The sequence below is a fragment of the Salmo salar genome, chromosome 26 (genome assembly GCF_965601325.2).
Source record: "Salmo salar chromosome 26, fSalSal1, whole genome shotgun sequence".
Taxonomy (NCBI): domain Eukaryota; kingdom Metazoa; phylum Chordata; class Actinopteri; order Salmoniformes; family Salmonidae; genus Salmo; species Salmo salar.
In genome coordinates this window covers 24,898,249-24,924,670 of record NC_138316.1, presented here as the reverse complement: position 1 = coordinate 24,924,670, position 26,422 = coordinate 24,898,249, and the positions used below count along the sequence as shown (strand labels likewise).

Genomic DNA, 26,422 nt, shown 5'->3' with positions numbered 1-26,422 from the left:
TTCGTTGGTTTCACAGATAAGCAAAGCACACTCATTTGGATGCACTTTCGAAAGGTAGAGAGTTTTGGTCACAAACTGTAAACCTTTTAAACGACTGCCCTATTATGACCAGATGGCCGCATTGCTATTCCACGGGAAGCGCTCAATATCAGCGCCTCACCTTTTGAGAAGCAGTGACGCTACCTACCTGAAAGCAATTGACTCAGAAACGCGGAAGTGAAGTCAACTTATCTTTAGCTAAGTACAGTAGTTTTTAATATTTTACTTTTAGTATAATTAGAGCTCCATGTCTGAAGTAAGGGTAAACGTTTCGTGAGTAATGAAGAAAACGGCGCTCCAACGACAGAAGATGTGAATGGTGACGTTCAATATTCGCTGAATTTGGATTACGAGTGTATTGCAACATGTACTTCAAGAATCCAGAGCAGGTGAGGACAATTATTTATTAGCAACTCACCTGCAAACCATTTAGGAAACATGTTTTCATGTAGCCTACAGTATTTTGAATTATTATAAAATCAGTTGGACTGAATAATGTATTTTTAAAATGTTATACTCATGGATTATGGCAATGAAACCGCTTTTTAGAGGTGACGGTCATAGCAGGGTAAAATATATTGCCGTCTTGCTATAACCTGTGCAGAAATCAATACGTTTGTGTGTGAGTATGCTGAGTTGTGTTATGTTACTGTAACAAAAGTGGCCTACAGTGCCTTATCTATGGACTAGATGTGGGTCAAACGTCACACACACCCTCATTTTACAGGTGTTTTATTTGGACTGAGAACACATTGACTGTGGCTCATTGTAGCTGAGGTTCCCTGAAACTATTTTCTGCCTCGTATGACCATGTACAGTGCCTTTGGAAAGTATTCAGACCCCTTGACTTTTTTTCCACATTATGTTACCGCATCGAGTCTTTTGGGTATGACGCTACAAGCTTGGCACACCTGTATTTGGGGAGTTTCTTCCATTCTCTGTAGATCCTCTCAAGCTCCTACAGGTTGGATGGGGTGCGTTGCTGCACAGCTATTTTCAGGTCTCTCCAGAGATGTTAGATCGGGTTCAAGTCCAGGCTCTGGCAGGGCCAGTCAAGGACATAGAGACTTGTCCCGAAACCACTCCTGCGTTGTCTTGGCTGTGTGCATAGGGTCGTTGTCCTGTTGGAAGGTGAACCTTCGCCCCAGTCTGAGGTCCTGAGCGCTCTGGAGACTGTTTTCATCAAGGATCTCGCAGTACTTTGCTCCGTTCATCTTTGCCTCAAACCTGACTAGTCTCCCAGTCCCTGCCGCTGAAAAACATCCACACAGCATGATGCTGCCACCACCATGCTTCACCGTAGAGATGGTGCCAGATTTCCTCCAGACGTGACGCTTGGCATTCAGGCCAAAGAGACCAGAGAATCTGGTTTCTCATGGTGTGAGAGCCTTCAGGTGCCTTTTGGCAAACTCCAAGCGGGCTGTAGTGCCTGTTACTGAGGAGTGGTTTCCGTCTGGACACTCTACCATAAAGGCCTGATTGGTGGAGTGCTGCAGAGATGGTTGTCCTTCTGGAAGGTTCTCCCATCTCCACAGATGAACTCTAGAGCTCTGTCAGTGTGACCACCGGGTTCTTAGTCACCTCCCTGACCAAGGCTCTTCTCCCCCCGAGTCTTGGTGGTTCCAAACTTCTTGCATTTAAGAATGATGGAGGCCACTGTGTGCTTGGGAACATTCAATGCTGCAGAATTGTTTTGGTACGCTTCCCCAGATCTGTGCCTCGACACAATCCTGTTTTAGAGCTCTACGGACAATTCCTTTCGACCTCATGGCTTGGTTTTTGCTCTGACATGCACTGTCAACTGTGGGACTTTATATAGACAGGTGTGTGCCTTTCCAAATCATGTCCAATCAATTGAATTAACCACAGGTGGACTCCCAAGTCGTAGAAACATCTCAAGGATTATCAATGGAAACAGGATGTACCTGAGCTCAATGTTGAGTCTAATAGCAACTGGTCTGAATACTTATGTAAATATTTCTGTTTTAATTTTTAATAAATTAGCAAAAAATTCTAAAAACCTGTTTTTGCCTTGTCATTATGTGTGGGTATTGTGTGTCGATTGCTGAGGAATTGTTTTTATTTAATCCATTTTAGAATAAGGCTGTAACAAAATATGGAAAAAGTCAAGTGGTCTGAATACTTTCCGAAGGCACTGTATAGGCTGGATTCATTGCAGCAGCTAAAATAAATTAACAAAAATCCCAGACCAACTTAAAATATTTCACAGATTTAAAGGTCACTTATCTGGCCTTTGGGTTTCAAGCATAACTTAACTCAAAGTCGGCTGAACAGTCTCCCACCATGATCCTCATCTAAAGCATGCAGATCTTTGAGAAATTTTCAGGTCAGCTTTTTACCCTGGACCATGTTGCTCTGAAGAGTGTCTATGATTTATGTGATGCTGAGGCCTGATGTATGACACCTCTCCTCTGGCAACCCATGCCATATCCACTACACAGTACCCTACATCAGAGCCAGCCTCCTTTCAACGTTTGCCTGGTCTTCTTGGCTGTGCTCCTGGTGAAACAGGTTATTTCATTAAAGTTTATGCAACTGCACTTAAGAGGGTAATATTGGCACACCTCCAAAATACGATCAGTCAAGATTGGATTATGTCTCTCGAGACATAGCAGAGCATAGAACTCAGTGTGGCCTTAGAATATAACATTTATATTTTGTTCAGAGGTTTAAATAATCCCATCGTTTTGTACAGCAAAAGCCTACATGCCCTCCCAGCCAATCAGTGTGAGGAGCAGTCTGTGGAACATTTTCACTGATGGGCGTGTTGGAGCCTGTAATCTGGAAAATCCTGTGGGAGTCTGGAAGAATGAAAGTGAAAGACTGACAGGCTTTAGAGAGAAACATGCATAACAACAGAGATGGCAAGAGGGATGGCCCAGTCGCCTTTATTTGTTTTACCACTCTGCTTAGCGATGTGTTATTTACAGTTGGTCCATGAGATGTCAAAAGGAATTTGCCTAGTATCCCTTTTTTCGACACAGGATAGTGAAGCCACAATGATGATTTGGCTGTAGTGAATGAAGGCACATCATTGACCATTATGTTAGCTGAGAGGTTCCTTGTGGTCCTTGCTGACTGGCACATGCCTGGCAGACCACTGCAGTGAGGTGGGCCAGCCCTTGTATAACAAGAGAGATGTCACATTGTTCCTCTTTGTTACCCTGTGTTTTAGGATGGTGTTGAGCTGCAGGAGAGAAACATGGATGGCTTTGACAATACCATGGAGGCATTACTCCCAACTCTGGTAAGCGACAACACAACACACACCATCTATTCATTTCACTGCATTCATAACTTAGAGCCATACATAGTCATACAGGTGATAATTATTCACCCTGTTTGTATGACACAGTCCCTAGAATACAGAAAGCCTTGTGTGTGTGTTTCCCACAGCACCAGCAGAGGACATATGATTATGTTCTAGTTGCTGACAAAGTTGAGGACCAAGAACACCCAAAGTTTCAGAAGCAGGTGGCTTTTATTGACCACCTGAGGAAGAAAAACATGAAAGTGACAGTGAGTTTGTTACTTGATTGAATCACGTTTAAATTCCATATGGAGCGTTGTTGAGGTAATGTTCCTTTATTGGGATGTGTACAATATTTTATTGGGATGTGTACAATTGTAGAGAATGTGTGAAAGTTATACTGTAACATCATGGCCAATCCTCCCAAAATTATCCAATTTCAACTGGTTCAATGCTCGTCATGTACTTTGCCTGTTTTTTGTGTCAGAAAATCATTCATGATGACAAGACGTTTTATGGTGTCCGGGCCCCGAAGGAGATCTTTGACAAGTACAGGTACCTACTAAAGGTGTCTGATGCTTGCAACTGGAGCGGCGACCGGAAATGTGTCAGAATCCCTCACTCAACCAGGTGAGACGTATTGAACTCTCACTCTTGGCATTTCATACGCAAATAACATTAACTTCCAACATGTCCTCTTATCTTGTTCCTGTTTTTTTGTTCAGGATCAGAGTAGTGCATTACATCCTACACCACACCCATATCAACACAGGAGGTATGTGAAGTGCTCCCTCCATTGATCTCTTTAGCAACATATTTGTCCCTGACTTCAATTGTTCATCACTCCTAACCCTCTTTTTCATTTCAACACAACAGAGAACCTCAGAGAGCTCCAGGAGAAGGGTGTCTTTGAGGCCACGTTCTGCCTGCATGAGGTTAAAAAAAACATCTCCTTAATAATAAGGAATATACCTGTATACATTATTAGTATACCTGATTACTTGTTCAATTTTGAGGGGCATTGTAGCTGTTTATGCCTAGTATGATCGTAAGTAGCCCATATGAAATTCATTGATGTGAAATACATCTACAGTATGAGCCGCTTTCTGTTTTTATAGAGGAACAAGCAAAAGGTGTTGAAACAAAAGTGGGCACGATGGTCTGCTCTCTGTACCAGCCAGCCTGTTGATGATGTCAGGTAAGACCTTCTATATATCCTGCTATGTTTCTGTGTCTTTTGGTTTCATAGTGGCTTTTCCTCAATTGGATTTACTCAACTCCTGCATCCTCTCACCTCCGTCCTCTCTGGCCTCCTTTTGAAAAGGGTCATAGGTAATCGAGGAGAGGCGTCGAGAAGGGGGAAAGTGGACAAAATTGTGCTTGTATGAAATGAGACTCCTTGTACAATAGCACATGGGCGTAAATGACGTTTACAGGGTGGAATCCCCAAGTAAATGTATACAGTGATAAAAACAAATGTAGCTAGCTAGTTGTGCAAGACATGTTGTAGATAAAATGATCAATAGAATATTGTTTTTAAATGTTTGCATGCTTTTCTCCTTCAAGAAAACAATAGCTGATTTCAAAGTGGGTGTGGAAGGTTAAAACTCTTCCACAAAGGAATCATGTTGGATTCACTTGTGCTTCCATGCCAAAAGGAGGCTATCGAGGAAGGGAGGACCATCTTCCGTTTCCTACAAAAAATTGTCACTCTCCTTGACCACTTATCAGTTTCAGGGTCAACGAGGAGAGAGGACTGGGGAGAGAGGGTGGAGAACAGACTTTTTCCCAAATAAGAAAAGGTCTATCTTTCTCGTTTTCAAAGCAATTAACTCTGTTACCAGGAGGTATACCAGCTAGTGGTTATATCCACACAGAACTTTGGGTTTGCCGATGCAGCTAAATGTGATGTGCTTACCTAAAGCAGTATTTCCCAAACTCGGTCCTGGGGTGCATGTTTTGGGTGCATGTTTTGGTTTTTGCCCTAGCACTACACAGCTGATTCAAATAACCAACTCATCATCAAGCTTAGTTTGAACCAGCTAAGAACAGCCCTTAGCTGTGGTATATTGGCCATATACCACACACCCTCGTGCCTTATTGCTTAAATATATAGCATGCAAATAGCAATACAATGTCATTTACCTCAGTGGTGTGAAAGGGAAATTATCAAGATGACACTAAACTAAACTGTGAAACTAAACTACATGTTAATTAAATCTTTTTTTAATTCCCCTGGAAACCTAGTAAGGGGTGTTAACTGAATAGGAATGTCCTTTTCCTGATTTGAATTTGAACATGCAAACTGAAATGTATCTATATCTGTCAGGAGTTACTTTGGAGAGAAGGTGGCTCTGTATTACCTGTGGTTGGGCTGGTACACCATCCTGCTGGTCCCTGCAGCCATTCTGGGTGTGATTGTGTTCCTGTATGCACTGGCTTTCTTTAACACCAGCCCCCTCATGTGAGTTGACAGACACACTGAGCCAAACTCTTTATTAAGCTGATTGTTGCTGACATTTTAGTAGGAAGAAAAAATAGGTTACATGGAGTTGCTCCACTTTAAAACTCTCATGTGTTTCTGAAGGTGCATTTTGTGTCTTCATATTACAGAAAGGAGGTCTGTGAGTCTGACACCGTAATGTGCCCGAGGTGTGACAAATGGTGTCAAGTATGGCAGCTGCGTGACACCTGTGCCTATGCCAAGGTAACTCATGTCATTCTACCATACTGCATTGCAAACTTTACTATTTAAAAAAAATAGTTAATACAGTTTGTATGTTCAAAATGTGTCTTGTGTGCAGGTGAGTCATCTGTTTGACAATGAGGGGACGGTGGCCTTTGCTATGTTCATGGCAGTCTGGGGTAAGTCTCTCACACAGGATAAAACTGATTCTTTCCATCCAATACATTTTTAATTCAGATAAATCTTGACTGTCATGACTTGTCCTTTTTATTTTTCCAGCTACCATTTTTCTGGAGCTGTGGAAGAGACACAAAGCAACGTTTGTGTCCAAATGGAAAGTCTTTGACTGGTGTGAGGAAGAGGTACGGCTTCACTTAGGCCTAAGAAACCATTATGTCTGGATATACTGTACACTATAGGATGGTTTTAGCATGGTTTAGGTTGTCTGTTACCCATTGATATTACCCAATCATATACTCTTTCAAATAACAAAAATAATGTCCCGTTGTGACCCTTTGTGTGATTGATATGACCTCAGACTCATGCTGTGGTATAATCCTGAATATTGTTCCATCTGGCCTGCAGGAGGAGCTCATCCTGGGAGTAGTCAATGATCCAGACTGCCATCCCAAAGAGTTTCGCCATTCTTATCTGCGCAGCACTCTAGTTCTGGTGCTGGTCACTCTCATGGTCAGTCCCAGTCAGTCACTCAGTGCCGTATTGCATCACAGACGTAGCAGTTTTCATCCTGGGCTATACCAGTGTTTAGCTCCGGTTCAGTCAATGTTGTCCTCTCACTGTGTGTGTTCTTTTACCAGTTGGTTCTGATCATTGGGCTAACCCAGGCTTTGGTGGTGTTCCGTGTGGTTGCTGCTGTGCTGTTATCAGAGGGAACATGGGAGTTTGTAAGGGACCATGCCAACACTGTAGCAGTAATGCTGGGTGCTGTACTACACTACATCACCATGCAATTTATGACCAGAGTAAGTTTAACCAGCAACCCCTCTAAGTCATGTAGACCTGCACAGTCCCTAACTCTTCTCCTCTCTTACCCGAATAGGTCAACAAGGCGGTGGCCTTCAAGCTGTGTGAGATAGGTGAGTCTGAAGAGGCACATATGTTTGCATTGAACATTTTAATTTACAATCAAACATGTACATGTTCATCTCTGCAATTCCATCAGATGGAATTGTACTTAGCTAAGTGAGTCAGTGAATGAAGTTAATGTTGCTGCTCTTGCCTGCAGAGAAGACACAGTCGTTTGCGGCCACTGAGAGGAGCTTCACTGTTAAGATGTTTACCTTCCAGTTCTTCACCCTCTTCTCCTCACTCATATATGTGGCATTTTTCCTGGGCAGGTACTGAGTGCAACGTGTGTGTGTGTAGTGTTAATATTTGATCGGGCTGAAAGTACATGGGGCTCCCGAGTGGTGCAGCGGTCTAAGGCACTGCATCTCAGTGCTAGAGGCACCACTACAGAACCTGGTTCGATTCCAGGCTGTATCACAACTGGCTATGATTGGGAGTCCCATAGGGCAGCGCCCAGCATCGTCCGGGGTAGGGTTTGGCCGGGGTAGGCCGTCATTGTAAATAAGATTTTTTTCTTATCTGACTTGCCTAGTTAAATAAAGGTTAAATAAAAATAAAAGATTGCAGACTAGCCTAAAACCAAGGGGAAAACTGTTGGTAAGGTACTGCTCTGTGTCAACTGTCATGGGCAGCCTAGCTGTATGGAGAAAGTGTCCATGTATCTGTGATCCTTGAAATGTTTGAATCCTGAACCATAAAGGTGTAAGTATTTGAAATGTTTATGCATATGTGCTTTACATTTAATGAATCTAACACGCCGTTCTTGTGCATAGGATAAATGGTCGCCCAGGCAGCTACGTTCGTATTTCTGGTAAATGGAGATTGGAGGAGGTGGGTAGCTCATCACTATTTAAAAAAAGTATTACTTAACATGGGATTATGACATGGTTGAACGGTTTGGATTGTCTTTATACTGTTACCATATCTGCCTTTTCCTGTCCTTGCCAGTGTCATCCCAGTGGCTGCCTCACTGACCTCTTCATTCAAATGGCCGTCATCATGTTGCTCAAACAGACACTGAATAACATCTTTGAGTTTACTGTGCCGTAAGTACAGTATATAGCTATGATTATCTACCTGCTTAACATAGATACATTCTGAGGAAATGAATAGGTTGAATAAGCCCTTTGATGTGTTGAATAAGCTTTTGGTAATGCAAATAAACGTTTGACTGTCAGTCAGACGATAAAACCCCATGTAAAAATGAATTCTAGTTAATGAATTCTAATTAACCGAATTAGACATCCAAAGTGGAGCATCATACTTTCTCACTTTAGGTTGTCCTATGTTGTTGTGCAGCTGGTTCAAGAGTTACTTCAGAAGGACTACAACTAAGAAGCTGGAGAGGAAGTGTGGCCACTGCTACAAAAATGCATGTCGCGAAGAGGAGAAGATGGGCCGTGACCCATGTGATATCTGCAAGCTGCGTGATTGGCTGCGCAACTACGATCTGAATGACGTCAACTTTTTCAGTCTCTTCAATGAGTTTCTGGAAATGGGTACGTGGCTACCTTCCATGGATGTCTCATTGTCTCTCTAAGTCCAACGTCTTTATTTATTTCACCAAAGTGATTCTCTATCTCTCTTACACTGTGATTCATGGTCTCTTATGTTCAATGAGTCTTCCCAGTTGTTTTTATTGACTTCCCAATCCCCTGTCTTGAATGTTAAATCTCTGTTGTGTTATTACACGCTTCTCCTCATGCAGTTGTTCAGTTCAGTTTCACCACCATCTTTGTGGCGGCCTTCCCTCTGGCCCCTCTACTGGCCCTCATCAACAATATCTTTGAGATCCGTCTGGATGCCATCAAGATGGTCAGCTTGGAACGTAGATTAGTCCCCAAGAAAACCAATGATATTGGTGAGTTAAACAGTATATGTAAAAGCTTGTGCGTCTCTGGTAAACTCCTTACCATGTTTTTGTTAGGGCTTGTATGCTCATCCCGTAATATGATTCCTTAGGTATATGGACCAAAGTTCTGGAAGCTATTGGTGTTCTGGCTGTCATTGCCAATGGGCTAGTCATTGGGGTGTCCTCAGACTTCATCCCTCGGCTGGTCTATCGCTACCACTACGGACCCTGTGCCAATGGAGAAGCTGATGTACAGTAAGTTCTACTGTAGCACCTTGTGCAGGGACTGGTGCATGGGTTGCACCTACAGTAGTGTAGACCTTTCACAGAGCATTGTCTGCACTCTTAAAGCAATGAATGCCATAGTAATAATGTAGATAATGTCATCTGATAGACTACATTCGAGCCTCCCGAGTTGTGCAGCAGTCTAAGGCACTGCATCGCAGTGATTGAGGGGCCACCCCAGACCCTGGTTCGATCCCGGGCTGTGTCGCAGCCAGCCGCGACCGGGAGACCCATGATTCGGTGCACAATTGGACCAGCGTTGTCCGGGTTAGGGAAGGGTTTGGCCGGCCAGGATGTCCTTGTCCCATCGCGCTCTAGCGACTCCTGTGGCGGGCCAGGCGCATGGACGATGACACGGTTGCCAGTTGTACGGCATTTCCTCTGACACATTTGTGCGGCTGGCTTCCGGGTTATGCGAGCAGTGTGTCAAGAAGCGGAGCGGCTTGGCAGGGTCGTGTTTCAGAGGATGCATGGCTCTCGACCTTCGCCTCTCCCGAGTCCAAACGGGATTTGCAGGGATGGGACAAGACTGTAACTACCAATTTGGATATCACGGAAATTGGGGAGATAAATAAAATAATACATTCTTTATTGAAACTGTTCCAAAGGCTTTGTAAGGCAGAGTTCAACAGTTCACCTAGTTTAGTCTTTATTGGCTTAAGTAACCATGCTGCTATGCTGTGGAGAAATGGGTATATTTGCATATGAAACAAAGCACTGTGGTTAAACACTGGTGGCAGATATCAAGGACATCCTAAAGTTGTAATAATACTGACTCGCCATGTTACCATGTGACTATTTGTTTACCCTTCAAGCTGGTTGTGAAAAAGGCTCGCAATTTAGTTCTGTTTCCCAGACAATTGGATATGGAATTATGATTTTGTATAAGCAAACTAAGTTGTATGCTTTTAAATGTATGTTTTGTGCTGATTTCCCCCCCACCCCCCCTTATAGCTGTATGAAGGGCTATATCAACGACACCCTATCCATTGCTCATATAACAGACCTGAGCGTGCGGAAGGACTTTTTCCCCAGTCAACTGATCACAGAGAGCGGCTTCAATGTTACACAATGCAGGTGGGCATCTGTGAGGCACAACTAGGTCACTATGGAAGCTACTATTTACCAAAACCTGTCTCAACCCTACTGCCCATCTCTTAATTTCACTGTTTATATTACTGACTGTTTGAATAATCAGAAACCAAAGCAACCGATTCTCCTCAGGCATGCATACATGTAGCTAGAGTCTATGCAGTCACAAACAGAAAGAACCCAGTCCAGTGATACCAGTAGTTGTTGAGAGAGATTGTTGATGGTGAAACTGGTGTGTTTTCTCAGCTATAAAGACTACAGAAATGATGTGGACTACAGCCTCACCTCCCAGTTCTGGCTCATCATGGCTGTACGCTTTGCCTTCGTCGTCCTATTTGAGGTATGTCTTTCTTTGCATCCGTGAATATGTGTATTTGCGTCAAACTACTTAGATTATTTTCAGTATAGTTTTGGCACATCAGGAATCACTGAATTCCATGTTATTGATTTTTAAGCTCTGCACCCATGATTAAATCATCAAATCAAACATTATTTAAAGGGCATTTAAAATTGTGACACACTTTACAATAAAACTAAAGATGTAAAAGCAAACACAAAGGATGTCTAAAACAATAAAATCACTTAATAAAATCACAGTAACAGCATAAAATAACATAAGGAGTACTCACAAAAGGTGAGTTTAGGGTTTTGTCAAAACCTTATCCTTGCAACTCCAAATGGCCATTGAGCAATGCCAAATATCATGGATATGATTGAACAAGCCTGTCTGTCTTTCACCTCTCTCTGTAGCATGTAGTGGTCATCTTTAAATGCATTGCTGCCTGGTTTGTGCCTGACTCCCCCATGTTGGTGAAGAATGACAGACTGAAGGATAAACTCTGTAGACTCAAAGAGGAACTACAGTGAGTTAAAACATATGGTTATAGACTACCACAATATTCCTTGTATGAACATGTATTATAAAGTGTTACCATTAGTGTTGCCGTACTTCATCTGCATGGAACTTATTATCCCCATAGTGATTTCTATGATCTGATTAAAAGGAATGTTGTCTGTGTTGACAGGGAAATGAAGTACAGGCAGTCCACAGATGTGTGATGACTGCAACAGAGGGACATCCTGAGACATGACCAGCATGACGCATGACTTTGAAGATTTGAAAAAAGACACATTAAAAATGATGCTCTCTGCACTGTCCTGAGATCAGCATCTTACAGCATAGCTAGTGCCTGGTTATGAGAGGTAGGACAGCCTCATCTCCCAACACCTCTGAGTTTTCCCCCACATGGTCAACACACTGTTTATACCGGTGTGATTAATGGCCACCCGTGGCGCATGCAAACGTATCTTAATAGCCGATCGGGGCTACAAGTTTCTACGAGGATTAGACTGCTCCAAACTCTATTTCACATATAAGCAAGGGTACCCCAATATAAATGAACCAATAGACTGACAGACTAACCCCAGATACCAAAAGCCAATCCACAACTGTGGTTCATAAGAAGAGGTCCATATAACATTGTATTTTCTTGAATGACCAGTATGTAGGGGATCTAGTTTCAGGCATTTACTTTTCCTAATCAAAAGGGGACCATCGCAGTCTCCCAGAAGTTTGGTTGGTGCGTAAAACGTGTGAAATCAGATAAATTAAAAGGTGTGATGGGTCCGTACACAAAAATATGTTGCATAAAGATGACTTAATTTGAAAAAAAACGTATTTTCACTGCATCAGGGATAGCGTACAGACTTTGCAGCCTTCTTCAGTGTGTAGATTTATTTTATGCCTTCTACATTAGGTTAACCTAGCAGGGATGCCTATACAGTAACAGAGTTGTGGTTCATTTTGTTTCACAAACTATACATGACATACAAATGGAAAACCTGAGTTGAAATGTATTGGCTCCCTTACTCTGGCCAATATTAATGTTTTACAAAGAACTGCGGTAGTTTTGTGTGACATCCTGTTTTGCAAATATTGTACTGATGTTTCCTGTTTCCTGTTTACATGCTTTTAGTAACCTATGTTCTCTCAACATATAGAATCACAAAGTGTGAATAATGTAATTTATCTTTGTGAAAGGTTGATATCTTTGTTATATAATTATGCATCTCTTGACTTTCCTTTTAATCCACTGCATTATTTCTTTATTTGAAATTAAATTTAGAAATATTGTTATCCCTTTTTAAATTCAAACATAGCGTTGCTTTATGTTGTGTGTATGTGCAATAGTTTTTGTAAAGTATAATTCAGAAATGATTTGAGCCAATACCTATGGATATTGTATTGTTGTTGGAATGGTGTACATTTTGAGTTGCTGTTTTCTTTTTTTACTGTATATTGTACATACAGTATGTGACAGGGTTTTGCTCATCAGTCTCAGTTACCTGAGTGAAAGTGCACTATAATTTTGTCAATTTTGTCCACTTTTGATGGACCGACGGGACAAAGATTAAAGCCTGCAGTGATTTTACTCTCAGCTGAATGTGTACTTGAGGACTTTTTGTTTAAGCTAAGTAGACACAATGAACTGCCATTTGGTGGACCACACCCTGTTTATTTCCCAAACAAGTTGAGCCTGATCAACACCCCAAAAATAATTTTCACATTAGGTCAGGTAAATAAAATAAACAGATAGAGGTTATAGAGAAAAGTGGTCCATTAGGTTTCTATGAAACAACCCTCTATGAACATAGTGTCTGTATACCACAAGAGGGCAGAGTGGTCTTCTCTTCTACAGCCCAAATGTATATACAGCACTAAACTACATAACCTACCTTGTGGAAACAGATTTGGTGAAGGGACATGAAAGGGGTCATCTACATGGTCTGCTAAAAGCAGTTCCTAACTACATCTTACTGTAGCTAAAACTATTCTATCCATGTCCCCTGGTCTGTCGTTTCATTGAGAGTTCCTCCCCTCTATTAGAGTTAAACCAAAAATATTCTCAGTGTTCCAATAACATAAATCCTCTTAGTGGGTTCACTTCATATCCGGAATGCATTCAGTGAGGTTGCAGAAATACTAAGGTCACACTGAGCATATAAAATATACTTTTGTTCTTACTTTAAAAACAGCATGTTTGTGTGGACAAATCAGACTAACTCATGGTAGAACAGTTCATCAATCTGCCTTTCTCTATTCTTAACTTTTGTTTCTCACTAAAGTTCTCTAACCTGACTCTCTGTTGAGCTCAGAGGAGATAAAACCAAGCCAGATCCTACTGTCTGCATTCCAAGGCTTTCTCCACTCCCTTTATAAGAGGGTTGTTAGCCTGTGTCTTTGCTCTTCATCTGGTCCTTTTACTCCACCACCATTTCCCATGACTTCCTGGAGAACCTTACCCTCTCACCACAGTTCATACCTCATAGTGTGCTGCCAGACTGAGGAACAGTATCTGTAAACTTAAACGCCCTGTTTGGCCTGCCACCAATGAGAACAATTTCTCCCACAAGAGAAGGCAGTACAAGGAGCCCAAATGCTTCAGAGGAAACTCCATACAATGTGCATATAATTAAACTTACCAGTAAAAAAGAGAAAACAAGTTCCCTTGAGTTTGATTGTATCTTTACAATGCAATCATGTATCATGCCAAATCAATTCAATTAAACTATTACTTATGAGAAGCAATTCACCTCACATACTGTAACAGAACACAGTGTGAGCTAGCCAACGTAGATGAATAATGCAGAGAAGTAATGACCTGTGTGTGCAGTGGCCTCAGAGTTGGGTTCAGAGTTGGGTTAAACTTCCTGTATCAGACTCAGACATACATCAATGTGTCAGAGGTCATACTGGGCAGTACTGTAAAGTCTGCTTTCATATTCAACACTCCTCAGCACTTTATTTAGACGCCATTATTGCAAATTCTTTCTTAGTCATAAATGACACAAGGGTGAGTGAATTTCAGAAGCAGGGAGGGTTTTGCGATTAGTAACCATTATGAAACAATGTAGCACAGATCTGTGAGGGATGGGTAAGATAATGAGAAGTTTATTTTCATTCTAAAAGGATACACTGGGGACAACTGTCTGGTCATGTCAGATGCTGTTTATTGTTAGTTATTTAGGGTGAAAATAAACACAGAAGAGGCTCCTTGGATGGAACAGGAAAACATTGTTTCACCATGAAGTGGAGACTGGGGTGATTAAAAGCAGGGGCTCTTTGAAATGCTCTGGTGATTATTAGTTGAAAGGGGAGTTTGGAGGGCACCCATCCTGTATCTTGTCTTTCAGTGAAGCATCCATGTACCGTAGAACTAATAACATCTAGAGGGTTGTATTCACTGTATGTCTGTAGGAATGGCAGGTTGAGCCCATATGGTATCAGAGATGAAAAGAGGCATCCAATGCCTTTTACGGGATGAGTCCACTAAATCCAAACATTCACACATATGCATGCACACAGGCATGGACCACGCACACACACACACACACACACACACACCGTCCTGAAGTGAAGATTCCTCAGTCATCCAACACACTCTCATGACAATACAAATACTAAGCTGGTAAAGCAGTCCATTTTGAAAGACCAATAAAATGTGATAAAATAAAAAATATTGAGTAAAGAAAAGCTGCTTGTCCTCCGTCCTTGGCGGCCGGTAAATACATTCCTCAGAATAATTCAGGTTCCATCAATGCATCCATTTGAGACCAGATGTGTCAGGTTCATTGTGGGGGTCCTCCTGCTGGGTCTACCAGCAGGTCCAGAATATGAATCCAGTCACCGGGCCAAGCCGTCTGTTCTAAATGGCCGTGTCGGTGAAGTCACACCTCGTGAACCCTTTCTGTAAAACACAAGGGAGAAGGCCACTTAGATAGAGCAGTCTGTTTTTAGAAATGGTAAATAGTTGGCCCGGGACGATACCAGTATCACAATGTTTTGTTCCATGGCAAAAATGAAAACACGAAGCAGATCAAACTCTTTGCTCCTTGAAAAATCTGCTGTATGTGAAATAGTGTGTGCTATAGCTTGGAAAATCAATACATGTGACTGGATGACAACATAATGATGTTTGTTTCCAACATTAGGGCTAAAGAAGTTAGATCCACTTTTGTTTCCTTGCCACGATACTAAATAGTATCAAATAAATATAATCAAATTTTATTTGTCACATGCCCTGAATACAACAGGTGTAGACTTTACAGTGAAATGCTTACTTACGAGACCTTTCCCAACAATGCAGAGTTAAAAAGTACGAAAACATATTGCTAAATAAAAAAAGTTAAACAGTAACAGCATAAAATAACATAAGGAGTACTGGTACAAAGTCAATGTGCAGAGGTACATGCAGCCAGTGGAGGCTGCTAAGGGGAGGACGGCTATTAATAATGGCTGGAATGGAGTCAGCGGAGTGGTGTCAAACACATGAAACGTGGTTTCCATATGGTTGATACCATTCCATTGGATCCATTTCAGCCATTATAATGAGCCATCCTCCCCTCAGCAGCCTCCACTGATGTAGGTAGGGTAAAAGTGAATACATTTTTTTATAAAGGTGTCAATGTAAATAGTCCAGGTAGCCAGTATATTAACTGTTTAGCAATCTTATGGTTTGGGTGTGGAAGATGATCAGGAGCCTTTTGGTCCCAGACGCTCTTGTACCACTTGCTGTGAGGTAGAGAGAACAGTCTATGACAATTTTTCACGATTCTGGTATCGTCCCGGCCCCAGTAAACAGGCCTAAATATTATACAGTGTGAAGAGGGCACATATAAGGGACAAACAGTGTTTACAAGTGTCAACTGAAGATTGTTTTTTCTCTGTGCAAAATATCAGACAGCCATTATCTTGCAAGAGACAATCAATGGCTGCTCCCAGCATCCCACTGCCAGATTCCAAACATACCAAGGGACAAGACACTGCACTACAAACTCAAGTAGCACTATAGCACAAAGGAGAGGACTGTCCAGTTGCCAACCACCAAGCCAAGGTGTTTTACTGGTCCTGTTCAATAAACCCCAAAACAACTCAAGCAAAGAAAACCATGATATAAAAGATAGTCTAAATATATAACCGATAACAGATAACTAGATTGTATAAACTTGAACTGATAACTGTAGTATCTGCACAGAATGAGGATTCCTAAGGGCCACAAGAAAAATTCACTTCCATGAAAATGTAATAATTAAAAGCTTTAGTGAAAATATTTAAATTTGCTGTGCCAAAGAACTATGGGGGATATCAGTGGATGCAGGGGAGGGGGACGGGAGAATGCTGAGAACTGAGAAAAAAAAGAGTGAGACTAACCATTAGAGGCCATAAAGAAAATAAAGACCCATCTGGACCAAGACAAGAGGTTAGAGGGCCATGCACAATGGAGGAGGCCAAACGACCCCCCCGTTTCCTGCTCTCCAATCCCATCTATCACAATGTCTATGTTAAATGGTGTTAGCCTCACCTGTTTATAATCTTTATGCAGCTTGTTGTACTGGAACATGTTGAAGAGTACCGTGGAAGCAGCCTTGGCAGCCTTCAGCATCCCTGAGCTATAGTAGGAGAAAAACATAGTCAAACAACAGGAGCCAGACAGTAAATTGGAAATAAAAAGCAGACACAATGAATAACAAAACCAAGAACACTGACAGACAAGATTCACTAACCTGCTGTTGTGGGAAGACTTGATTGCAACAAGTTTGGGGAGTCCATCAAAGAAGGTGATGTCTCTCGCTGCCAGTGAGCTGCCTGCAACCAGGTTGTTGAGGGTCCCACATATGTTGACCACCACTTCACCGGAGGGTTCCTTCTGGTGGCCATCACTGGGGAGCTTGGTCACCAGAACGTTCACTACCTTCGTAGCTGGAGGTCAGAAGAGTGAGATGTAGCCATTCTTTAAAGTCTCCTTATAAGGGGAATTACTGTGATTAATATGCATGGAATGGATGGATACAAGGTTGTGGGCAGGAGAGACAGAGGTAGAAATGAACAGTGTGGGGTACTGTGGGTTGAGTCTCACCCATGTCGTCCTTGTTTCTGCTGTGTCGGGACAGGTTCCTCAGGAGGCCAGTGAGGGAACGCATCTCCTGGTCCTTTTGTGTCTGCAGGAGGTCCAGCACCACAGGCAGCATCCGCTCCTGCTCTAAAGCCACCCAACTCAGCACTGACGCCCACTGATACACAAGGAGGAAGGGGAATTCAACACTAGTGTTGAGTACATTTTCAGTTGAACTGTAAATCTGAATGAAGCATAAGTAGCCTATCATGGTGAAAGTGATGGCTAGGTCAGCCCGTGGGGGAGAGGAGGGGTGGGACCTACCCTGGTCTCTCCGGCTGTGATGTTCTGCAGGGCCCCTGCTGCAGCCTCTCGTGTTGCCGTGTTGGTCTCATGGTGCTGCAGCACGCGGTTATACAGCCCCACCACCTGGGGGTGCCACAGCCACTCCGCCCCCTTCGGCTGCTTAGCCACCTCTGAGAAGGTGGACAGTTCCTGGTTCCGTCGCTATAGAGATCAGGGGGAGAGATTCATTACAGAAAAAACATATCATGGTCCCATATCCATCAGGAATGTATGACGACATACTGTACATGTTTCAGTGTCTTGATGTTTAGCCATAATTTGATATTTCCTTTGGTTTTGCCTTGTGTAACTGACACCTACCTCTTTTGCCTTCTTGCTCTGTGGGGTGAAACAGCCAATGGACTCAGTCTCAGTAGTGGCTCTGGCCCGCGTAGGCCCCTCCAGTCGCAGTAGGGTTGAGGAAGGGATCTCACTGTACAGCTGATAAGACAGGTTCCTCAGGACACCCACTGCATTCTCTACACCCTGCAGGCACATACAAAGATGGAGGGAGGGGGGGAAGAGAGAGAAGGAGAGAGCGAGGGAGAGAGAGGGAGAGGGTGAGATGGAAACACTGGTGGCCATTGTGTCTCTCAGAGCAGCCTGCGATACATAAGGCACAGCAGATAGGCCACAGCATGACCAGTCTGGCTGTCTGGTAGATAATGCAAACAGTACCACTAATGATGAACTGTACAGATACTTTGATTGGCTCTCACTCTACCCCAGCTGAACCAATGAGTTGCTGAAGCCTATAGTATTTAAGATCAAATCAAATGAGATATTAAATCAGGGAAAAGGGTTTGACCTGAAAGAACATGCCCAGAAAAAGAATCAAGTTGTGAAAGAAACACACAATAATGTGACATAGGTAGAACAGTTGAGGCGTACTTTGTCCTCTGCTTTCTCATCCTGAAGGGAGTTCTGGATGTAGGCCACCAGAGAGTCCACCAGCCCTCGCATGTCTCTCATCTGCTGCCTCGTCCTCTCATTCACTGAGCTCAGGTTCCTGAACAGAGGAAGAGAGTACAGAGAAGTTGTATACAGTACATGTATCAGTCCGTGTACAGTGTGTATGTATACAACATGTAGGCAGATAGGTATAGCTACCTCAGGCAGCCTGTGGTGTTGTAGAAGATGTCTGCCTCAGATGGACTCTGACGGATCAGCTCTGAATCTCCACCACTGCACAGGGGCACCAGCACCCTCTCTGTGAGCTCACTCAATGTCTCTCTGGCCAACCTCTCCTTCAGACTCTCCTTAGAGGACATGTTCCACAGAATACCTGCAGGACAGACAGAGGAGGGAGAGGGTCTATTGAACCACTCCGTCGGATACACAAAAACGGCCTCTATGACCAGGATAGAGTGTGTGCTGATAACCTGACATCCAAATGATTTAACTTCAATAGGTCTAAATAATCACTATTATCACAGTGGGATTCATGTTATATGATGCCAAAGTAAACCCTTGGGAGCCTATTTTCTATGTGGCCAATAAATAATATCTGATGTATCAATATCTAATCACATGTTATTTTGTCACATGCGCCAAATACAACAGGTGTAAACCTGAAATGCTTACTTAGAATCTTAACCAACAATGCAGTTTTAAGAAAATAAAAAGTGTTAGGACAGTATTTACTAAAATAAACTGAAATAAAAAAATAATGTAAATAAAAAATAAGACAAATTGAAAAAATAACAAATAATTAAGGAGCAACAAAAAAGTAACAGTAGCAAGGCTATATACAGGGGGTACCGGTCCAGAGTCAATCTGCGGGGGCAGCGGTTAGTCGAGGTAATTGAGGTAATATGTACATGTAGGTAGAGGTAAAGTGACTATGCATGGATAATAAACAGAAAGTAGCAGCAGCGTAAAAATGAGGGTGGGGGGGTACAATGCTAATAGTCCGGGTATTGACATGCATATTATTAATATTAGCTCTCTGTGTACATCCAAGGCCCAGCCGTGCTGCCCTTTTCTAAGCCAATTGCAATTTTCCTATGTCCTTTTTTGTGGCACCTGACCATATGACTGAACAGTAGTCAAGGTGTGACAAAACTAGGGCCTGTGGGACCTGCCTTGTTAATAGTGTTGTTAAGATGGCAGAGCATTGCTTTATTATAGACAGACTTCTCCCCATCTTAGCTACTACTGCATCAATATGTTTGACCATGACAGTTTACAATCTAGGGTTACTCCAAGCAGTTTTAGTCATCTCAACTTGCTCAATTTCCACAAGATTTAGTTGAGGTTTAGGGTTTAGTGAGTGTTTTGTTCCAAATACAATGCTTTTAGTTTCAGAAATATTTAGGGCTAACTTATTCCTTGCCATCCACTCTGAAACTAACTGCAGCTCTTTGTTGAGTGTTGCAGTCATTTCAGTCGCTGTCGTAGCTAACGTGTATAATGTTGAGTCATCCGCATACATAGACACTCTGGCTTTACTCAAAGTCAGTGGCATGTCGTTAGTAAAAATTGAAAAAAGCAAGGGGCCTAAACAGCTACCTTGGGGAAATCCTGATTCTAACTGGACTATATTTGAGTGGCTTCCATTAAAGAACACCCTCTGTGTTCTGTTAGACAAGTAACTCTTTATCCACATTATAGCAGGGGGTGTAAAGCCATAACACATACATTTTTCCAGCAGCAGACTATGACTGATAATGTCAAAAGCTGCACTGAAGTCTAACAAGACAGCCCCCACAATAATGTTATCATCAATTTCTCTCAGCCAATCATCAGTCATTTGTGTAAGTGCTATGCTTGTTGAGTGTCCTTCCCTATAAGCATGCTGAAATTCTGTTGTCAATTTATTTACTGTGAAATTGCATTGTATCTGGTCAAAAAAAATTGAAGTTTACTAAGGGTTTACTAAGGGTTGGTAACAGGCCGGTCGGCTATTTGAGCCAGTAAAGGGGGCTTTACTATTTTTGGGTAGCGGAATGACTTTAGCTTCCCTCCAGGCCTGAGGGCACATGCTCTCTAGTAGCCTTAAATTGAAGATGTGGCAAATAGGAGTGGCAATATCGTCTGCTATTATCCTCAGTAATTTTCCATCTAGATTGTCAGACCCCGGTGGCTTGTCATTGTTGATAGACAACATCATTTTTTCACCTCTTCCACACTGACTTTACGGAATTCAAAAGTACAATTCTTGTCTTTCATAATTTGGTCCGATATACTTGGATATGTAGTGTCAGCATTTGTTGCCGGCATGTCATCCCTACGTTTGCTTATCTTGCCAATGAAAAAGTAATTAAAATAGTTTGCAATATCAGCTTTGTGATGAATGAGCCATCTGATTCAATAAACGAAGGAGCCGAGTTGGCTTTATTTCCCCAAAATGTCATTTGTCTGGACTTCTCAAAGCCGTAGAAACATTCACACAGTAGCAATGTTATTCATAAAACTGATAGGATATTGATATTGGTTAGAAAAAAGCAAATGGCATTGATATAGATTTTCCATATCAGTGTCCATCACTACTAAAACTATATTCTATTTGGGATTAAAACTTTATTAACTTTATGTTGGACTCTAATTGAAAGAAAGTGTTTGTTTGAATCTCTGATTGGGGACATGTCACTTTGACTGTTTTGCTTTTGTTGCTCTCATACTGACACAGTATTTCCTTGAACTTTAAAATTGTAACTTAGTTTGAGATCCAAGCTGATTGTTAAAGTATATAGATGATCTTACCAGTGACGTTCTTGCGAAGCTCCTCATCTGGTTCGTTTAGGACACTGATGAGCTTGGCTATTCCCCCAGCCTCAATGAGGGCCGCCTTGTTGTCCATGTTCTCATAGATGAGGTTGCGTGTAGCGCCTGTAGTGTTGCGCTGGACCTCCTGGCTGTCACTGCTGAAGAGCTGCACCAGGGCTGGAACACCCTTCAGCAGACGCACCTGTAGACAGGGTGGGCCAGTCTATATGACTATCAGGCTGACTTACTAAGCCATAACAAGACAACAAATTATATATTACAATGGATTTTTGATAAGAGCATGGAGAACTCAGTTTAGTTTAAACAGTAGGGCTGTAAATTCCATTTTGGGCAATGAAGTATGTTACTGTAAATGGCTATTTATTGAGAAGGATCTGTTACCTGGTTCTTGGCATCACTGCTATGGTAACATTGGTGCTGGATGTAGGCTGCTCCCAGCACCTGCATGGCTGTGTCGGACATGGAGAGATAGTTGACCGCGGTGGGCATGTCTAAACTGTGCATTCTGTCCATAAACACCAGGGAGGAAAAGGAGAGTGAGGTTAATCAGAAACCTATAACAGTTATGTAAGAAGAACAGAATGTACCTAGGGCTACGTTTGTCCGTCTGATATTGCAGGAGATGTTTAACAGTCCATGCATCTCTCACCCTCCGAGTTTCTCATTGCTGTCAGCTGAATCCCTGCCCCCATCAGGCACGTCCGTGTCTTTCCCCACACTCTTCCTGCTGTGCAAGGAGGCCGGTCGGGGCAGGGAGTTCTGGTACTGACCCCAGCCTCCGCACACACTGCCACTGCCCCCGCCAGACACCTGCTGCCACTGCTGCAGCCCCGACGCTGAGCTCAGATGTTGCTGCTGCTGCTGTTGTCTGTTGTTGATGCGACTAATGGTATGGTGGGCGGGGCCTCTGTAGGAGTGCTGGTAAAATGGCTCCGCCTCTCTCCACCCACCGCTACCACCTCCCGCCAGGGTTCCACTGAGGGTGCGCCTCATCGTTGCTGGAGCAGGTATACCTTCACCGTGATAGGAGTGGAACTCTATTGCCATGCCATCCCGGGCCACCCAGCTGGCCACTGGGTTGGGCTGCTGGTGGGGCAGGGTGAGCAGGCCTCCCACACTCTGGACCACTGCCTCTTGGTCAGCCTGACAAACTGATCTGGACCTGGTGGTCCTTGTCTGGCTGGTCTGGTAGTCACCCAGCTGGATGTCGTCATGGTGGAGGTAGTCAGTGTTGACTGGAGGCTGGCTGATTCTGTATCTGGGTCCTAACTCCACCGCTGAGCGAGACGAGTACCCACCTCCCAAGTACTGCTGAGATACCGGGGGCATCTAGAGGACATACAGAAAGGACACTGTTACACTTAACTATCTACACTATAATAATCCCCAAAAAGCAAACATTGGCCAAACTGTCTAGTCTAAAAATGAGGTAATGGGTAATATGTTTTTAGACTCTTTGGGCAGTAGAATCCTGTCCAGAGGTTTTTGTTTCTGTGTCTCATCTAAACATAGTTATGGTAGGATCCTGTGAAATACTGCATGTATGTGCTGTGAGGGTGCAGCTGTGAAGTGTGTCACTGTGGCAGGACTGTGGAGCTTCTTTTTTTTAACACATATTTAGATTTAGTTAGATAAGTTTAGATAAGTTTAGATAAGGGACAAAGGTAGCATGGTAATCAGATAGAAAAGCAGGACTTTGGGGCTATTAGATTAGGGTTATCATGAAGGCAAAAATAAACACAACTAAACATGAGAAAATATGAAGTCCTACAGTACTCACCTTCATGGTCCTGCTCCCTGTGTTATACACCATTGACTTAGAGCTGAATCTGGGGTTGTACGTGTTATATCTCATTGTGCCACCATGGTCTACATGTGGATAGAGAAAGACTTTGTCTTAGACAGAGAATGCAACCACAACTTTCTCCTGAGATAACAACTTCGTAATTAATCTAATTACATATTAATGAAGCTATAATGTGTCTTGCAAAGCACCTGTTCTTGTTATCAAAAAAAAAGTGTGACAAATGATGACTCTGATTAGCTTCTTGCCACTTGCTTTGCTATTTGGACTCATGGTTACTATGTTTGTGCATGAGAAAACAACAACTATATCAGCCTCAGCTGTACACCAAGACAAGCAGCAAACATTTAAAAATGTAAACACACACCCAGGGAGATATTGCACAATACCTCATGTTTTAGAGGGGATTAGCCTAAAACTGGAGCTGCACTGTACTGAGATATAGAAACATTGAGGGAAGAAACAAGCTAATGTTGGACTAAGCAAGCAGGGTAGTATACCTTTGGGAGACTCTTTGTTTAGTGAGAGAGTGCATAACAGGACATAAAAATCACATTTTCTTAATGTGTATACAAGCACTGTATGTTTTGACTGTATAACCATGGCAACAGTGTGATAATATGATGTTGTCATTTGAGACAGTATTATCTATAGCCCCCTGTTGAGTTTGAATAGGAGTTGCCATAACATAAGTTATTGTCAAATAAACTATGCATTATATTCCCAATATCCCCTCCATTATGAGTTTTACTTACACACACATACACACACACGAATATGATCAATTGTTGGGAATGTACTTCACTGCTGAGTGAAATAGGCCTACTATCACTGTATGTTTTCAATCAAAAAAAAAATTCTTAATTAGTTTATAACAGCACTATAATTAACAGTATAGTTTTCCCAACACACGTTGTCTGCCTTCTCATTGCAAAACACAGGCAGCTGACTGATTTATGTGTTGGTTTCACGTAGTTCTTTCTGAGACGCCATCTGACTACAATATCCAACCCAACCCAACCAACCCTGTCCAAAATAGAACATGAGCTGAGCAGGTTGGTGCTACTGATAACCCATTCTGAAGAGGTGAATGTATGGAACATTCGTGTCCAACCATCAGAGGGTCCCACTTTTTTAATCAGAGCTTTATGTTATCAATATCCCCCATGACTAGCAGTTCAAAACTACCATTATACTTTATCATATTATACTGTATTGTGCATCATTTCCCTCCCCAATCCTGTCAAAAAATGATGTCATAAAGTGTCAACTATTCAAAATTGACATGCTCAAAACATTGCCCACTAAACTAGCTACCTGAGGATATAATTCTAGTGATAAAAAAATAAACGTTCTCCAACTGTGTAACCATTTTGAGGAATCCAGCTAAATATTCCTTCTATTAGTATTGGGCATGAAATAATCTTTAAAAGTGTTAAATCAGTCAGCACAAGGATCAAATGCTCTGAGACTAAATACTACCCTTTTCTTCAATAATTAGCTGAGTTTATCTTCTGTCACTTATGAGCCATGTGACTGTTACTTGTTCATACTGTATAGGCATCAAACTTCTGCTAAAATCTAAAGCCTTGGGTGTGACAGCCTTGTAAGGTGTGAATGAGGAACCCATGAAAAGGAATGTGACACTCACATAATATGGTTCATTACCACATGCAGTGATATTTCCTGGCTGTTACTAAATGTTATGCTTTTTCAGAATATCACATCTTCTGTTTAAAAGCATCTGTGTATAAATAACATTTTATATACAGAATTACTGTTTGGCATGTGTGAGGACCATTGGTCAGATCACTCAGATGTGTTACCTTGCCCCTGCATGTTATGAAATACCTGCAGGGCTGCATTTTTATGGCATGTAGGAGAGAGTAATATAGCCTAGATGGGGGGTTGGAGGTGGTCTAACGGGAAACCGCTGTATCTTAATATGACTACTCACACCACACTATAAACCCTTAACCCCATCTGGTACCAGCAAGACCAGTCTACCAAGACAAGGACTAGTTTCACTGATTAGAATACAATAATAATCAATCAATATTGACAAGTCTTTAGGCTACCAATGATAGAATGAACCTGTACATGTTTTGTATGTCAAAGGAAAACTGATCGTAGTATATTTGGACTGGATTTGTGTTGAAAGAGTAGGGTTGAGCCATCTTCCATAAGGGTGTAATTTAAAGAATTCCAAAACTTTTTTCATTAGTATTTGGTCTGGTCTACACACAGCTGGTAATTCATGTGTGCTTTTAAATTGAAAAACAAATGCCTCACATTTCTAAAATGGGACACAGGCTAAAACGTAAAATAAGTTGCCCACCTGGGGAAATGCAGTTCGAGCCGTTCAGCCGTGTGAGGGATGAAGACCTCTTTTCTGCGAGGCGCAAATGGACTTGTTGTTGAACCCTCTTAGCCCTTTCCACCTCGTCCATTATGGAACCCCTCGGTCCCAACTGCACATCGGACGGGACTGCATAAGTGGTGACCGCGGTGTTGGGCTGTAGGGCGGACAGAAAGCAGCTCTCTGAAGCAACGGTCGCACTCATTGCGATAACCACAAATTGAAACAATCCTTTAAAATTGACAAAGGACAATCAAATAGAGTCCCCAGTTCGTTATTATGTGTAAATGACGCCAGCTCCTATGTATAAAGTGGCAGACTCATGCACTCAATAATTCCCAAAGTCACACAGACCACCCTGCTACACTTCTATCTGAACTTGTGCTTGCCTCCTCCAGCCAAACACTAGGAGTTATTTGATGTCACGCAGTCTCACATTGGCAATACATAGCCTACTGCAGCAGCTGCAGCAAAATACACTAGGAGAATGTTTAAATTTAAGCTGGAATCCTTAATTTGCAACATACATTTTTGGATATAAATTAAAGGAACTGTTCCAGTGAAAATTTAAATGGTAAAAGTTCACATTCTGTTAACTCATATGTTGTTGACTTATTCTATCCTCGTATAAACTCGTATTTGTGGCCAAAGCATAAAACACTTCAAAAACCCCACCTTAAACTTGTAGGCTATCTCAATGCTTGCCAATCAGCGGTCTACTGGCATGATTATTTTTAATGACCGGTATATGCCCACAATATTCTGTTGTTGGGGTACACTCTCACGATTTCAACACAGAAAACTAAACTATTTCAGCCATATTGTAATTGATTATAGGTAATATGCAAAATACATCTGGAAACAAACACTGTATAGCCTCAAAACGTTTTTAAAACTATACTTTTGAGGTCTTGTATGGTCAGAGGCAGGCAGCGTACTGTATTATCTTGTTTTTCCCTCACTACTGAATTGATGTGA

The 26,422-nt window shown here is 42.2% G+C and overlaps 2 protein-coding genes across 3 annotated transcripts; one reads left to right on the top strand and one right to left on the bottom strand.

The window, feature by feature from the left end:
• The first annotated feature begins 127 nt into the window (after window positions 1-127).
• On the top strand, window positions 128-12,752 carry LOC106587474 (anoctamin-9). The gene is made up of 24 exons (XM_014175888.1): window positions 128-428; window positions 3,236-3,307; window positions 3,457-3,579; window positions 3,798-3,940; window positions 4,036-4,085; window positions 4,187-4,245; window positions 4,429-4,508; window positions 5,640-5,774; window positions 5,924-6,017; window positions 6,115-6,175; window positions 6,276-6,358; window positions 6,582-6,686; window positions 6,815-6,979; window positions 7,057-7,093; window positions 7,243-7,354; window positions 7,859-7,916; window positions 8,034-8,131; window positions 8,385-8,584; window positions 8,794-8,946; window positions 9,048-9,192; window positions 10,177-10,299; window positions 10,561-10,654; window positions 11,065-11,177; window positions 11,340-12,752. The coding sequence occupies exons 1-24, from the start codon at window positions 405-407 to the stop codon at window positions 11,371-11,373; spliced, it is 2,361 nt and encodes a 786-aa protein (XP_014031363.1). The 5' UTR covers window positions 128-404; the 3' UTR covers window positions 11,374-12,752.
• A 1,498-nt stretch (window positions 12,753-14,250) lies between these two features.
• Window positions 14,251-25,798, bottom strand: LOC106587473 (plakophilin-3-like). 2 transcript variants are annotated; one of them, XM_014175886.3, is made up of 13 exons: window positions 25,424-25,798; window positions 23,062-23,150; window positions 21,931-22,610; window positions 21,663-21,786; window positions 21,258-21,483; window positions 18,663-18,837; window positions 18,444-18,561; window positions 17,874-18,038; window positions 17,532-17,714; window positions 17,232-17,385; window positions 16,879-17,074; window positions 16,677-16,764; window positions 14,251-15,062 (listed from the first exon to the last, which is right to left on the bottom strand). In XM_014175886.3, the coding sequence occupies exons 1-13, from the start codon at window positions 25,647-25,649 to the stop codon at window positions 15,021-15,023; spliced, it is 2,466 nt and encodes an 821-aa protein (XP_014031361.2). In that variant the 5' UTR covers window positions 25,650-25,798; the 3' UTR covers window positions 14,251-15,020. The 2 variants fall into 2 exon arrangements, with proteins under 2 accessions (XP_014031361.2, XP_014031362.2); XM_014175887.3 differs by having other exon boundaries at window positions 21,258-21,462; window positions 25,424-25,795.
• Between the last annotated feature and the right edge of the window lie 624 nt (window positions 25,799-26,422).

What these genes read in the sequence shown, in the direction of transcription:
- LOC106587474 (XM_014175888.1), top strand. Translation starts at nt 405, where the DNA reads ATGTACTTCAAGAATCCAGAGCAG. An exon ending in CAAGAAAACCAATGATATTG is followed by an intron (nt 8,947 to 9,047) that starts GTGAGTTAAACA and finishes ATGATTCCTTAG; the next exon opens with GTATATGGACCAAAGTTCTG. An exon ending in TTCAATGTTACACAATGCAG is followed by an intron (nt 10,300 to 10,560) that starts GTGGGCATCTGT and finishes GTGTTTTCTCAG; the next exon opens with CTATAAAGACTACAGAAATG.
- LOC106587473 (XM_014175886.3), bottom strand. Translation starts at nt 25,649, where the DNA reads ATGAGTGCGACCGTTGCTTCAGAGAGCTGCTTTCTGTCCGCCCTACAG. An exon ending in GCAGTGATGCCAAGAACCAG is followed by an intron (nt 21,484 to 21,662) that starts GTAACAGATCCT and finishes ATAGTCATATAG; the next exon opens with ACTGGCCCACCCTGTCTACA. An exon ending in AACACCACAGGCTGCCTGAG is followed by an intron (nt 18,562 to 18,662) that starts GTAGCTATACCT and finishes TCCTCTGTTCAG; the next exon opens with GAACCTGAGCTCAGTGAATG.